The following is a 15,819-nucleotide window of genomic DNA, read 5'->3' as shown; positions in this document are numbered from 1 at the left end:
AAGACTGTGTTGTCTGCCCAGTGCCAGGGTTAAGGATATCTCCTCGCAGCTGGAGTAGAACTTGGAGTAGGAAGGGGAGGATCCAGTTGTCGTGGTCCACGTAGGAACCAACGACATAGGTAGAACTAGGAATGAGGTTCTGCTGAGAGAGTTTGAGGAGCTAGAATCCAAATTAAAAAGCAGAACCTCAAAGGTAATAATCTCTGGGTTGTTACCTGAGTCACGTGCAAATTGGCATAGGGACAAACAGATTAGAGGTTTAAATTCATGGCACAAAGAGTAGTGTGGGAGGAAGCGGTTTCAGTTCATGGGACACTGGCACCAGTACATAAGAACATAAGAAGTAGGAGCAGGAGTAGGCCATACGGCCCCTCGGGCCTGCTCCGCCATTCAATAGGATCATGGCTGATCCGAATCCAGACTCACGTCCACTTCCCTGCCCTCTTCCCGTAACCCCTAATTCCCTTATCTGCTAGGAAACTGTCTATCTCCATTTTAAATTTATTTAATGTTGCAGCTTCCACAGCTCTCTGGGGTAGCAAATTCCATAGATTTACTACCCTCTGAGTAAAGAAGTTTCTCCTCATCTCAGTTTTGAAAGGGCAGCCCCTTATTCTTAGATTATGCCCCCTAGTTCTAGTCTCACCCATCAGTGGAAACATCCTCCCCACATCCAGTATTGTGCAATGAGAAAAGGTTAATTAATAACCTTGTAGTAAAGGGGCCTTTAGGAAAGAGTGGCCATAATATGAAGAATTTTATATGAATTTGAAAGTGATTTAGTTAAGTCTGAAACTAGGGCCTTAAATCTAAACAAAGCAAATTATGTAGGTATGAGGGGTGAGTTGGCTAAGGTAGATTGGGAAACTACATTAAAAGGTATGACGGTAGACAAGCAATGGTTAGCCTTTAAAGAATACATAATTTACAACAAATATACATTCCTTTAAGGCACAAATACCCCACAGGAAAAGTGGTCCAACCGTGGCGAACAAGAGAAGTTAAATATAGTATTAGATCAAAGGAAGAGGCTTATAATGTTGCCAAAAAGAGTAGTAAGCCTGAGGATTGGGAGAATTTAAGAATTCAGCAAAGGAGGACCAAGAAATTGATAAGGAAAGAGAAAAAAGAATGAGAGTAAATTAGCAAGAGACATAAAAACAGATTGTAAACATTTCTATAGTTATGTAAATAGGAAGAAATTAGTGAAAGTAAATGTGGGCCCATTAGAGGCAGAGACAGGAGAAATTATAACGGGCAATAAGGAAATGGCAGAGACATTAAACAAATACTTTGTATCTGTCTTCACAGTAGAAGACACAAAAAACATACCGGAAATAATGGGGAACCAAGGGTCTAGAGAGAATGAGGAACTTAAAAAAATCAGTGTAAGTAAAGACATAGGGCTAGATTTTCAGTATAGATAGTTTTGGGGCGCTAACCTTAGCGCCCGCCCGAAGTTAGTGCCCGCCCCAAAGTAGCGCCCCGTTGCCGGAAATTCAGTGGCTTCGCCCTAAGAGGTTGGTGGAGCGCTAAAAGAGGCGTTCCACTACTATCTTTAGGCGCTAAGCCGGCGGTGCAGAGCGCAGCGCCCGAGCGCAGCGCACGGCAGACACTCTGGTGCCAGTGAGCTCTTAAAGGAGGAGGAGGAGGAGGAGACAACAACACACTGGATCCTTCCACACAACACATGCAGACTGCCGTTTATAGTGCAGGAGGAGTGCCCTTTAATTTGCGCTCCCCAGGGTGTGTTGCGTTCCATTTTACAAACGCTCTGGACGCCAGCCGCACAATGGGGCGGTCCGACTGAAGTTTGGATTCGGGGTGGCCAAAGGGCGTTGCACGAGGATGTGATGTCATTTTCTGCGCGCGCATCCGGGCGGCCGCTAAACTTTGCGCCGGCGCTAACGGGCAACTTAATTTGGGGCGGGGCGCAAACTGCGCTGCGCCCGGGCGCTACACGAATAGCGCCCGAAAATCACTTCTCTTAAGGCGCTAACTGCTGGCGCAAGCAACTAAAAATCTAGCCCATAGTACTGGAGAAATTAATGGGACTAAGTGGTGACAAATCCCCTGGACCTGGCAATTTGCATCCGAGTGTTTTAAAAGAGGTAGCTGCAGAGATAGTGGATGCACTGGTATTAATCTTCCACAATTCCCTAGATTCTAGAACAGTCCCCAAGGACTGGAAGGTAGGAAACATAACCCCGCTATTTGAGAAAGGGGGAAGAGAAAAAATGCCAGTTAGCCTGACATCAGTAATAGGCAAAATGCTAGAATCTATTATTAGGGACATGGTAACAGGGCACTTAGAAAATCGTAATATGATTAGGCAGAGTCAACGTGGTTTTATGAAAGGGAAATCATGTTTGACAAATCTGTTAGAGTTTTTTGAATATGTAACTAGTAGAGTGGATAAGGGGGAACCAGTGGATGTAGTGTATTTGGATTTTCAAAAAACATTCGATAAGGTGCCACACAAGAGGTTATTACACAAAATTAGGACTCATGGGATTGGGGGTAATATACTAGCATAGATTGAGGATTGGTTAATGGACAGAAAACAGAGAGTAGGAATAAACGGGACTTTTTCGGGTTGGCAGGCTGTAACTAGCGGGGTACCGTAAGGATCAGTTCTTGGGCCTCAGCTATTTACAATCTATATTAATGACTTAGATGAAGGGACTGAGTGTAAGTTTGCTGATGATACAAAGCTAAGTGGAAAAGTAAGCTGTGAGGAGGACAAAAAGAGGCTGCAGAGATAGACTGAGTGGGCAAGAACATGGCAAATGGAATACAATGTGGGGAAGTGTGAAGTTATCCACTTTGGTAGGAAAAACAAAAAAGCAGAATATTTTTTGAATGGTGAGAGACTGGGAAATGTTTGCAATCAGAGGGACCTGGGTGTCCTTGTACATGAATCACAGAAAGTTAACATGCACGTACAGTAAACAATTAGGAAAGCAAATGGTATGTTAGCTTTTGCTACAAAGGGATTAGAGTATAAGAGTAAAGAAGTCTTACTACAATTATACAGGGCATTGGTGAGGCCACACCTGGAGTACTGTGTACAATTCTGGTCTCCTTACCTAAAGAAAGACGTACTTGCCTTAGAGGGAGTGTAGCGAAGGTTCACTAGACTGGTTCCTGGAATGAGGGAATTGCCCTATGAGGAGAGACTGAGTAGACTAGATCTATATTCCCTACAGTTTAGAAGAATGAGAGGTGATCTAATTGAAACATATAAAATTATTAAGCGGCTTGACAGGGTTAATGCAGGGGAAATGTTTCCCCTGGCTGGAGAATCTCGAACACGGGGTCACAGTCACAGAATAAGGGGTTGGCCATTTAGGACTGAGATGAGGAGAAATTTCTTCACTCAAAGGGTGGTGAATCTTTGGAATTCTCTACCCCAGAGAGCTGTGGATGCTCAGTTGTTGAGTATATTCAAGACAGAGGTCGATAAATTTTTGGGAACAAAGGGAATTAAGGGATATGGGGATAGTGTGGGAAGGTGGAGTTGAGGTAGATGATCAGCCATGATCTTGTTGAATGGTGGAGCAGGCTCGAAGGGCCCTTATGTTCTTAATCAATGCAGCTTGACTGTACAATGGAAGAATATGCACATATCAATGGTGGTAAAAAAGCTGTAAACAAAGCACCAGCTGGATAAGTCACTGTGTCTTATTTCATCTATATCATATCTGCAAGTGCTGTACCGTGGCAAATAAACCCATTGACTTCATCAAATGGATGACAGATATGTTTTTAATGCGGACTCGTTTATTTTTTGACAAATGGGTGTTATCCACTAACAAGCTCTCCCCCTGTGATACTTCAGGCTGGATTAACAGCACAACAGGGACCCACATATTTGACAGTTGAGAAATGTGGGTGCACAACTGAGCAGGCACCTTGAATCTCAATAGTCCTCTTAACTATCTTATGGAGAACATGCTTACAAAACTCAGCTATTAGTAGGAATGATATTACTGACAACTTCATCATAGCAAGCAACAATTACCTCAGACAACTTTTACAGCATAATTATATTGCATTACCCTGATGTGAATTGTTAAGTTTTAGTTGAGCTTTTGTTAATTTACAGTCCAATTTGTTTTTTTATTTTTTGGGTCCAAACAAAAGAGTACCCTGATGTGAAAAATGAATCAGAGGCAACATCCTAAATTCATATTACTGCATTCCATTTTTAGAAATTAAACACGCTCTTCTTCCTAGATTGAGAATTTTCCAAGAATGGCAACTGTGCGTTGATTTTCACATTCATTAACAAGTAACATCTGAGCCCAACTTGGCAAGAGGTGTGGATCTTAGCTCAATAACATGCATCATGAAATATGTCAGACTGCAGGAAATATCATTTTTGAGTGCCTCCTTGAAAGTGTACAAGTTGTTTGGGTTAGTAGATATTCCCTTTCCAACATTAAAGAACTGGCAAATTGTTCTTACGGGTTTCAGTAATTGAGCAAATTGTTGAACATCTTAGAAAAAAGTGAACTGATTCAATCTATTGTGCTCCTCTATTCATTTTGTATAGCTAAGTCTTTTGTTGATTTGAGTAAGGATTATACTCTGGGCAGGTACCCAGCTTTTAAGATATGTGTGGTTCTGAATAGCCATGCTAAATAGTCTGAGTAACCAGTGGAAGCAAACCACATATACTTTTAGAATGGAATATACTATCAGGAAATTTTCACTTCAAATGCGATACTTTGCTACGTCACCAGTGGGAATACAGTTACACTCTAACAATCTACATCACATGGTTGTTTTCAGCAAGAGTCTGCGCTGATAATATTGTGAAGTGAAAGGCACTCTCCCATTCATACTGTGGAAGTACATGACAGTACAATGGGCCAGAATTTACTGTCAAAATAACAGTTCGGCTAATGGTGCTCGGCATTCTTTATACGCAAACTGTACAGCAACTTCAGGCGAGGAAGAGATCCGCGGTTAAACGCAAATATCCAAAAGTTGCTATCCGAGTTGCGCTGCTCCGCCATTAGCTTCGCGAAAACGGCATCTCGCCGTCTGACTCACCATCGATATGCATTGAATCGCATGAAGTTGCTGTATTTGCGTGTTAGATACAAACTAAACTTGCCACAGAAAGTTATGTCTTGTAATTTCAAGTGTAAGCACCCTCTTAACAATGTATTAAGTGTTAATTACTGCTAATCAACCCCTCTAGTACTGAAAAGTAACTATTACAAGTGTGGAGTCTCATTCCTTCAGGCTTGAATTGTTGTTGGAGATTTTTTAAATGTCAAATTTAAAATTTGTTTTTATTTTTCCTCCCTGACTCTTTTTCTCTCTCTCTCTCTTAATCCAATCTCTTGCTCCCTCTCTTTATTTCTCTTTCTGTACCAGATTTGGTATTGAATTCACCCACACTAATTTGTATTTCCTTCTCAGTCCTTGCGCTGTTTATTTCACAATCCTTCAATCTGATTGGTTAAGGAGATACACAGTTGCTTGCCCTGTTCACTTAGGGTCCCTGATGCCCTGTTTCCCTCGCTGAGCCATTATCAGCTCGCACTTTCAGCAACTTGCCATGCAAAAAAATTAAAAACTTAAACGTGCAAGGGCAAGTCTAGTTAACAGCAGACGCCGTCAGAGAAAAATCTGAGCCTTTATTTCTGAAACAGTTTTAGAATTACTTTCTAGAATATTGTAAATTGGTAACACTTCCCAGCTGCCAACATTACTGTCTATGAACCATGCCACTTGGTCGAAGTACCAGAGGGCCTATGGAACCATAACCATACCAAGTGTCAGCACCTTCGAGAGAGGAGGAAAGAAGAAAAAAGGGGAAATTGGCGGGGGGGGGGCGCATTTTAAGAGGAAATCATAAACATGGTTGGAAGCAGCCTCCAATGTGTACATCCTCAATGAAACACTGCAGGCCAGTACCTATTCTCTGCACACAGACTCCACATTCTGTGGATCCTTTCATGCCTCACCCAGTCAGGTTCAACCTAGTTAGCAGCACATTTTAGACACCCGCTAACAAGAACCCTGGACTAATTCTGACCCATTGACCATAGCTTGATATACTTTACACAGAATTACAGAGGGCTGGATTTTATGAATGGAGACGTATTGGAGGTGGGACTGTTGCTTCAGTCCCACCTCCATCAGCCTCTGGCCAACCAGCGGGATCTTCCCCTGATTGACCTTGTTAAGTCCACCCGGCGGGCTCAGCAGGCCAATTAGGGGGAAGTCAGTGACAGAGCACGTCAACGTATGACGTGTCATCCATCAAGAATTTTTGAAAGACAAAATGTCATCATTTGACAGCTCTGTGAAGCTGTCAAACACTGACATTCTGTGCAGTTTGATGAGACCTTGTGTTCAGGACTCATCAAACCTGTCTACTTTGTAGAAATCAGAAGACTGTTGGATCGGAGGATCCAACAGCCAGTCTGTGATCTCTACAATGGAGATGTCGGGACTCTGGCTCCACAGTGGCTGAAGGCTGTAGGCAGAAACAAAGGTAAGTTAACATTTTCTAACACCTTACACTCACCTCACATACTACCACTCCACACTTGCACCCATCACTCACTTCTAAATTGCACTTTAAAACCCCTGACCACCGCAGAACTCCTACTCGGCTCCTACACCCTGGCGGGGTTCCCCCAGGTCAGGAAGCCCATACTTCGGAACGAAAAATAGGGATAATCCTATTTTCTGCCTGTTAACTATCTGTTAACAGGCAGTTAATAGGCTTTAATCCCTTCCTGCCTCCAAGGAGATGGGACCCGGGGCAGGACAACTTCCCACCTCCTGGCAAGAGGGCACGGAGGCGGGTTGGGGGCGGGTTTGCCACCTGCCCCCAAATTCTGCAACTTTACCAGCAGTCCCACCTCCATACCCGCCTCCTCGGGGCTGAGAAAATCCAGCCCATAGAATTTGCAGCACAGAAACAGGCCATTCGGCGCAATTGGTCCATGCTGGTGTTTATGCTCCACACGAGCCTCCTCCCACCCTACTTCATCTAACCTCATCAACATACCCTTCTATTCCTTTCTCCCATGTGTAGTTATCCAGCTTCCACTTAAATACATCTCTGCTATTCGCCTCAACTACTCCATGTGGTTGCGAGTTCCTCATACTAATCACTCTCTGGGTAAAGAAATTTCTCCTGAATTCCTTATTGGATTTATTAGTGACTATCTTATATTTATGAACTCTAGTTTTGGAATCCACCACAAGCGGAAACATTTGCCTCTTCATACCGCCCGATCCTACTGTTCACAAATTAAAACAATCTCCTGTAAATGTCTATCTGCTTTCCCACTCTCTAATTCTCTCTTTTTATTGGGTGTCAGTTGTGGCTCAGTGGGTAGCACACTCGCCTCTGAGCTATAAAGTTGTGGGTTCAAGTCCCATTCCAGAAACTTAAGCACAAAAATCTAGGCTGACAGTGCAGTGCTGAGGGAGTGCTGCACTGTCGGAGATGCTGTCTTTCAGATGCGATGTTAAACCGAGGCTTCTCAGGTGGACATAAAAGATCCCATGGCACTATTTCGAAGAGGAGCAGGGGAGAATTCCCTGGTATCCTGGACAATATTTATCCCTCAACCAACATCACTAAAAAAAGAATTGACTGGTCATTATCACATTGCTGTTTGTGGGAGTTTGCTGTGCGCAAATTGACTGCCACGTTTCTTACATTATAACAGTGACTACATTTCAAAAAATATTGGCTGCAAAGCACTTTGGGATGTCTGGTGCTCGTAAAAGGTGCTATATAAATGCAAGTCTTTATTTCTCCCTTGGCGTCATAACACACTTTGCTCATAGCAGTGTTTATTTCACTCTGCCTGACCCGGTTTTCATTGTTTCTGTTGGACTCACTCTGTTTCCTCTCCAGGAGAGACCAGGTCCAAGAATGGAGAACACAAGCTGGCTGTGAATACAATAGAGGTGGCTCGCCAGAGGCAAGAATGATGGTGGGAAATAGATCTGTCGGGCAGTTATCAAGAGAAGGCACAGGCCAGAAGTACTGGAGGGAGGCAGGTATGATTAAAGTGTGGGCATCGCATTTCTTGGAGAGGCCATGGGATGCCACACCTAATGTTGGAGCAAAACCCTGAACCTGTGGAATCAAAAACTATGTTTGCACAGCTCACTCACTCAAGCAGTGTCCATTATTTACAATAAGTAGTAATTTAGAAGTTAACAAACATTTTTAGACTGGCCCATTAAAAAAACTCTCACATCACAAAATTCCTGAGGCTGGAGTTCTCTTATGCCCAAAAGAAGGGGGGGGGGGCGCAAAAAGCAGGACAGATCCCGGCTTCATTGGGATCTGCCTCCAGAGGGCTCCATGTCTCCTTAGCCCAACCCAGCTATGCAAATAACCCATCCTTGCAATTTGGAATGGGGTCTTGGCCTTGGTCGAGGGCAGATGAGGATTCCACTCTGCTGCACTTACACTGGCAGAGCAGAGCCCTTAGAATTTCCAGGCCTCAATCTCCTGTGCTGAGGATCCTGGTACTGGTACACCTGAAAAATGTCTCGCACTCACAGCTCCTTTTCCTGCTTTGTTTTCTCTGCTTCTATACCACCTCTGGCTCTCCTCCTATATTTCGCATTTGGTCCCTCTCTCCTGCTTCACTTTTTCTCACCATCATCATTTCATTTCTTGCTCTCCTGCAGTTTTTGCTTTCTCTTGCTCCTTCACTTCTTGCTTTCCTCCTTCACTTTTCACTCTCCTTCACTCTGGTTTCTGCCTGGCATCCCTCCTCCTTTCACCTCACCGCCAGTGGCAGAGCTTTCAAGCTTCATGGTCCGACTCTCTGGAACTCTCTCCCACTTTGCTACTTCTCTCCATTCTTTTAAAAGTCTCCTCAAAGCCTAGATTTTAAACCTTGCTTTTAATCAACCCCCTAACTCTTCTAGTACTGATTGGCATCACTTTCCTCTCTGTGAAGTGTCTTGTGATATGTATTACATTAAAGATGCTCTCCTTCTTCTCTTTACCTACTGTTGTTTTTAACTCTCCTCTTTCATCTCACTTCTTTCACGTCTCAGTTGACTGGGAAGCACTCAGAAGGGTGTCCGAGTAGACAGGTCAGACACACTCCAGGCAGATGCACTGGTAAATACTCAGGCCAGCATGTGGGCCAGGAAAAATGCAGGTTGGGCTCGTGTGTAGGCCTGCTGGTAGGAAAGTGCTTTAAGCAGGCAAGGCAGGACACACTCAAGTGGGCTAAAACACAGGCAGGCTAGCATGGGTCAGAAGGTATGGCTGGAAACCATTCGGGGCAGCTAGGAAAGCAGGTGGCTCAAGAAGCACCTAGGCTGTGCAGGTGGATGAGTGACATAGGTGGACCAAGATGCACTTGGGTGGACAACCAGGAGACCTTCACAGCCCAGACCATCCTGCTCAGAGGGTTTCCTGATGTGCCTGAGCACTTCACATTTGAGTCCACAATGTTCTTATCAGCCACTGCAATGTTCCACTATCTTATACTGTAATCACAACTACAGTTGGCAAGTACAGTAGGAGAGCTGAATGTTGAAACAGATGAGGAGGCCGTGAGTGAAATAGGACTTAGGCAGGAAGGGCTAGAGGTGGGTTGAGCTGTGAGGGATTATGGGTGGGCTAGAATGAATGGGTGGGGGGTGCGGTTGTAGGGGGTGGGGGGTGCGGTTGTAGGGGGGGGGGCGGTTGGGAGATGTGGCAGCACAGGCCAGGAATAGCTCCAGATGGAGCAGACCAGACATGAAAGGACTGCAGATGGGTCTGGAACAGGACGATGCCAGGTTGGGAAATATTCCAGAAAGTTCAGGTCAGGCTGGGCATTTGAAATTCAACTGAGGTCTTGGGTGGAACCCAAATGAAGAGGGGAGTGACTTGCAGTGATTGACTTTGGTTACAGCCATCTGAGAGGGACCAAGGCATTTGCAGACTAAAAAAAAAGGACAACAAAGCCCAACCTACTTACTGAAGTAAATGAATACTCCAAACGAAGCCACAGGCTCCAGGCATGGGGATTTGCCTTTGCAGGAAACCAGCGGCTTCATGACTAGGAATAAGCATTTTACGCCGAGTTGTTTAATGTTTTACAGGTTTGTTAAGCTATAAATATTACTTTAAATGGTAAATTTTCAGGTAGGTGTGACACCCTGAAGTAAGGGGTGACGCCTTTGAAAGGTGCAACACAATAAATGTGCGAAAGATGGAAGACTTTTAATTGTACGTAGTTTTATTTCTACCTCAGCAATGCTGACAGTAGTTTTGAAATTCCTGCACCCATTCACTTCAGGCATTGAGCAGAAAAAGCTTTAGAATAATTTACGTCACCAAATGAGCCAACAGGAATTGCTCATGCAGATCTAAAAGTCACTTAGAACGTACAGTTCATATCAAAGCCTATTTGTTTGGTTGTTGATTGGCAAGTGGCATGGGGGAAAAATCAATAAAAAAGCTGGAGAGGAAGAAATAACCAACTGACTTTCAAAATCTTGACGCTACATATAAATAAATACCTCAGTTCTGATGTGGATATTTAAGGTAATGCTTGTCCGAACTCCATTTTTGTTCTATTTTCACAAACCTTTGAACATTCAAAGGCTTTCTTGGCTTACATGCTCAAAAGGTTTGTGAGAAGTCTCAATTAGCAATATTGTTTTCCACTCACAAGTTTCTACTCTATTGGGTATCTGAAGCGTTTTTCAAAAGATGCAGTGGTTGGACTGGAGTCACTGTTTCTATTCCAAATGTCCCCGTCAAACAAATCAAGTTTTTTTTTCTGGGCTTATTATGAGGAAGAGAAAGGTATGTTAGTAGCATCATCGATCAAGCCACATCCCCTCTACATAGAGCGCAGTTACCGTGTGATCCTCGAATGCCCGATAGTCAAATAACAGTTCTGGTTTAAAGAAGCATGAAATACCAAAGGGATTTTGTGTCCTTCCATGTGTAAACAGAAAGTCGAGCTTGCCTTGCGCCGCCGTTTCAATTATGTATCAAGAGAACAATTGTACAAAAAAAGCTCAGGACTTTCAATACAGAAATGAAAATCCCAAATGTTAAAGCAAGTCTTACCTTCCCCAGTTCTTTATCTTCCAGGGCAAGAACTCCTGTGCTCTCCGTGAAGAATTTAATCTTGACAACTGGACGGGGATGTGTGGTGGTAAAATCTCCCTGAGTGCCCCATCTGCAACAGATAGACAGTGAGGAGTGATTTTCCATTTTAGAAGTACATTTAAGTTACAGATTTAGCATGACCAGAATTTCACATTGCTATTTCATCACACAGACATGAAGAATATTTTACCATGCCTGCACAGATCTGAGTATGTAAGCAATTTTTGCTACTGTTGCAAGGGATGTACATGAACCGGCACAGCCTCATTTGTGTCAGCAGAGATTTATTTTCCTCTGAATCTCACACCAAGCACATTTGCCCAACCATTAGGAGGTTATCAAATTCCTGGATTCATCTGAAGAACATGACAGATGTCAGTGTATCGAAAATTGAAGACATGGATGAAGTGCCAATAGGCTTTGGTGTGCTAATAAAAGGAACCATGAACCAGTGAGGGAAACAGTTTATATTGGTGGTACTCTGGTTTTCTTTCATTTTAATGATTTCTCAAAAGAGTTTAAGGAAGAATCGCTGCAACAGGGATTCCTCACATCACAGCTAGATTATGCCCCTTTGTTATTGTTGTTCTTCCCATCTAACATTTGATGGGTGCCAAAAAAGAGAGAGATGAAGTAGTGCATGAGCCTAGCCCCTCTTCTACTTACAGGTTTACATGTGGGACTTTGTTTTAAATTTGGCGAGCTGTTCAACAATAAATCTCACCTACAAAGAGATTAGTTAATGGCTGGTTCTGCACAGGGAGTGTTCTGGCATAAATCCAGTTGTTAAAATCCACTGGATTAAACGAGCAATCTTGTTGTGCGAGGCCCCTTGGGGAGGAGCAATCATAATATGATAGAATTCTTCGTTAAGATGGAGAGTAAAGTAGTTGATTCTAAAGGAAACTACGATGGTATGAGGTGCAAGTTGGCTAGGATGGATTGGGGAATGTTACTTAAAGGGTTGACGGTGAATAGGCAATGGCAAACATTTAAAGCTCGCATGGATGAACTACAGAATTTGTTCATCCCTGTTTGGCATAAAAATAAAACAAAAAAGGTGACTCAACATTGGCTAACAAGGGAAATTAGGGATAGCATAAGATCCAAGGAGAGGACATATAAATTGGCCAGAAAAAGCAGCAAACCTGAGGATTGGGAGCAGTTTAGGATTCAGCAAATGAGGACAAAGGGATTAATTAAGAGGGGGAAAATAGAGTATGAGAGTAAGCTTGCAGGGTACATAAAAACTGACTGTAAAAGCTTCTATAGATATGTGAAGAGAAAAAGATTGGTAAAGTCAAGCGTAGGTCCCTTGCAGTCAGAATCAGGGGAATTTATAATGGGGAACAAAGACATGGCAGACCAATTAAATACATACTTTGGTTCTGTCTTCACAAAGGAGGACACAAATAAACTCACAGAGATGTCGTGGAACATAGGGTCTAATGAGAGGGAGGAACTGAATGAAATCAGTATTTGTAGGGAAATGGTGTTGGGGAAATTGATGGGATTGAAGGCCGATAAATCCCCAGGGCCTGATAATCTACATCCTAGGGTACTTAAGGAAGTGGCCCTAGAAATAGTAGATGCATTGCTGGTCATCTTCCAACATTCTACAGACTCTGGAACAGTTCCCATGGATTGGAGGGTAGTTAACGTAACCCCACTATTTATAAAGTGGGGGTAGAGAAAAAATGGGGAATTATAGACCGGTAAGCCTGACATTGGTAGTGGGGAAAATGCTAGAGTCCATTATAAAAGATGTAATAGCAGAGCACTTGGAAAACAGTGACAGGATCGGACAAAGTCAACATGGATTTACAAAAAGGTAAATCATGCTTGACTAATCTACTGGAATTTTTTGAGGATGTAACTGGTAGAATAGATAAGGGAGAACCAGTGGATGTGGTGTATTTGGACTTTCAGAAAACTTTCGATAAGGTCCTGCATAAGAGACTAGCGTGCAAAGTTAAAGCACATGGGATTGGGGGTAAGGTACTGAATTAGATAGAAAACTGGTTGGCAGAGAGGAAGCAAAGAGTTGGAATAAATGGGTCTTTTTCTGAGTGGAATGCAGTGACTAGTGGGGTACCGCAGAGATCGGTGCTAGGACCCCAGTTATTCACAATATATATTAATGATCTAGACGAGGGAACTAGATGTAACATCTCCAAGTTTGCAGACAACACAAAGCTGGGTGGGCGTGTGTGCTGTGAGGAGGATGCAGAGAAACTCCAGTACGATTTGGACAGATTGGGCAGATGCATGGCAGATGCAATATAATGTGGATAAATGCGAGGTTATCCATTTTGGTGGCAAAAACAGGAAAGCAGATTATCTGAACGGCAATAGATTGGGAAAAGGGGAAGTGCAACAAGACCTGGGTGTCATTGTGCACCAGTCGCTAAAGGTAAGCATGCAGGTGCAGCAGGCGGTTAAGAAGGCAAATGGTATGCTGTCCTTCAAAGCGAGAGGATTAGAGTACAGGAGCAAGGATGTCTTGCTGCAGTTGTACAGGGCCTTGGTGAGACCACACCTTGAGTATTGTGTGCAGTTTTGGTCGCCTTATCTGAGGAAGCATGTTCTTGCCATGGAGGGAGTGCAGCGGAGATTCACCAGACTGATACCTGGGATGGCAGGAATGACGTATGAAGAGAGATTGGGTCGATTAGGCTTATATTCGTTGGAGTTTAGAAGAATGAGAGGGGATCTCATTGAAACTTATAAAATTCTAACAGGACTAGACAGACTAGATGCAGGATGGCTGTTCCCGATGGCGGGGGAGTCCAGAACCAGGGGTCACAGTCTAAGGATAAGGGGTAAGCCATTTAGAACTGAGATGAGGAGGAATTTCTTCACCCAGAGAGTGGTGAACCTGTGGAATTCTCTACCACAGAAGGCAGTTGAGGCCAATTCATTAAATATATTCAAGATGGAGTTAGATATATTTCTTAAGGCTAAGGGGATCAAGGGATATGGGGAGAAAGCAGGGACAGGGTACTGAATTTGGATGATCAGCCATGATCACATTGAATGGCAGAGCAGGCTCGAGGGGCCGAATGGCCTACTCCTGCTCCTATCTTCTATGTTTCTATGCTCCTCCAATTCTGGCCTCCTGCACATCCCCGGTTTCCATTGCTCCACTGGTGGTCATGCCTTCAGCTGTCTCGGCCCTAAGCTCTGGAATTCCCTCCCTAAACCTCTCCGCTTCTCTATCCCTCTCTCCTCCTTTAAGACACCCATTAAAACCTACCTTGCTGATCAAGCTTTTGGTCACCTGTCCTTATATCTCATCATGTGGCTCGGTGTCAAATTTTGTTTGATAACGCTCCTGTGTAGCATCTTGGGACGTTTTACTACATTAAAGGTGTTGTTGTTGCTGTTAGCATGCTTGAAGTGAAGGGATTGCCTCTCCCTCACTTCAATGAGAAGAGCAGCCATAGGTAGCATTTTATCTCGTCATTTCATTTACAGGAAACTCTCGTTTAAACGGCGGCTAATTATCTGGAACGGCACCTAATTATCCGGAATTCTCTAATAACCGGCAAAATTCAGGAGTAGGTTTTGAGGCTTCCGTATATTGTATAATTGCGGCTGTGTAACCGGGGATCTCGTACTTTTTGCTGTGTAACCGGGTCCCCTGTACCTGTGTGATCGGGGCTCCAGCACTTCTGGCTGTGTTACGGGGCTCCAGCACTTCTGGCTGTGTTACGGGGCTCCAGCACTTCTGGCTGTGTTACGGGGCTCCAGCACTTCTGGCTGTGTTACGGGGCTCCAGCACTTCTGGCTGTGTTACGGGGCTCCAGCACTTCTGGCTGTGTTACGGGGCTCCAGCACTTCTGGCTGTGTTACGGGGCTCCAGCACTTCTGGCTGTGTTACGGGGCTCCAGCACTTTTTGGCTGTGCTACGGGGCTCTCGTACCTTGGGCCATTGTCACTCCATGTCCCTTCTTCCTTATCCGGAATTTTTAATCAGCCAGCACCATCCCAGTCCCGTCGGTGCCGGATACCAAGAGTTTCCTGTATCTTGCTTGTCGGCCGGCCTCCAAAGATTCAATGAGCAAAATTTAACAAACTCTTCTTGCCGAGTAGCCCCCATAGATTTAAAAAAGCACATAATTTCCAGCCAAGATTAAACTTACTTTTCAACATAAATAATTTGAAAGCATCCAGGTCCTTAGGAATACAACAAAGAGCAGGCAATATCAATTGACAACATCTCGGTTCCTGATTCCAATCTTATTCATCTTAAATATGCAGTCTCACCACATTAATCATCTGAAGGAAGACACAGTGCCCCTCAATAAACACAATTCAGCACAGCGCATCAAACTAACTTTTCAACATCATTGCAGAGGCTGAGATATCACTTCCGAGGAGCCCTACACAACAGCTATAGTTAGATTTTACAAATAGAATGATGCTTAATTCTGCACATGAAGTTGTGACAACTTTTAGGATCCACTAAACATACTGAAATAAAGTGCACTGAGTTCTACCGGCAAGATTTTGTTTTTGAAAGAGATGACCTGCATTTGCCATTTGTTGATGTTCATGTGTATATATGCATTTGTCGTTTGAAGATAATGAAGATAAGTTGATGTCCAGAAATGTTGTTGGTCTGTTAAATTAATATACGTTTTTCTCTGTACATGTAGTTGTCAGTAAGAGACGCTGAGCAATGCTTTCTC

General features: G+C 43.7%; 1 protein-coding gene across 12 annotated transcripts in view; it reads right to left on the bottom strand.

Annotated features, from left to right (window-relative positions):
- The window catches only part of cadps2 (Ca++-dependent secretion activator 2), a 983,842-nt gene that overhangs the window by 367,404 nt on the left and 600,619 nt on the right, over positions 1–15,819 (bottom strand). For all 12 annotated transcript variants that reach the window (XM_086008788.1, XM_086008791.1, XM_086008779.1 and 9 more), the window contains exon 7: positions 11,084–11,195. In XM_086008788.1, the coding sequence (XP_085864914.1) occupies positions 11,084–11,195 (112 nt within the window). The remainder of the gene's footprint in view (positions 1–11,083; positions 11,196–15,819) is intronic.

This window comes from Somniosus microcephalus, chromosome 16 (genome assembly GCF_052327205.1).
Source record: "Somniosus microcephalus isolate GS21.2 chromosome 16, FLI_Smic_1.0, whole genome shotgun sequence".
Taxonomy (NCBI): Eukaryota; Metazoa; Chordata; class Chondrichthyes; order Squaliformes; family Somniosidae; genus Somniosus; species Somniosus microcephalus.
This window is presented reverse-complemented; position numbering and strand designations above follow the sequence as displayed.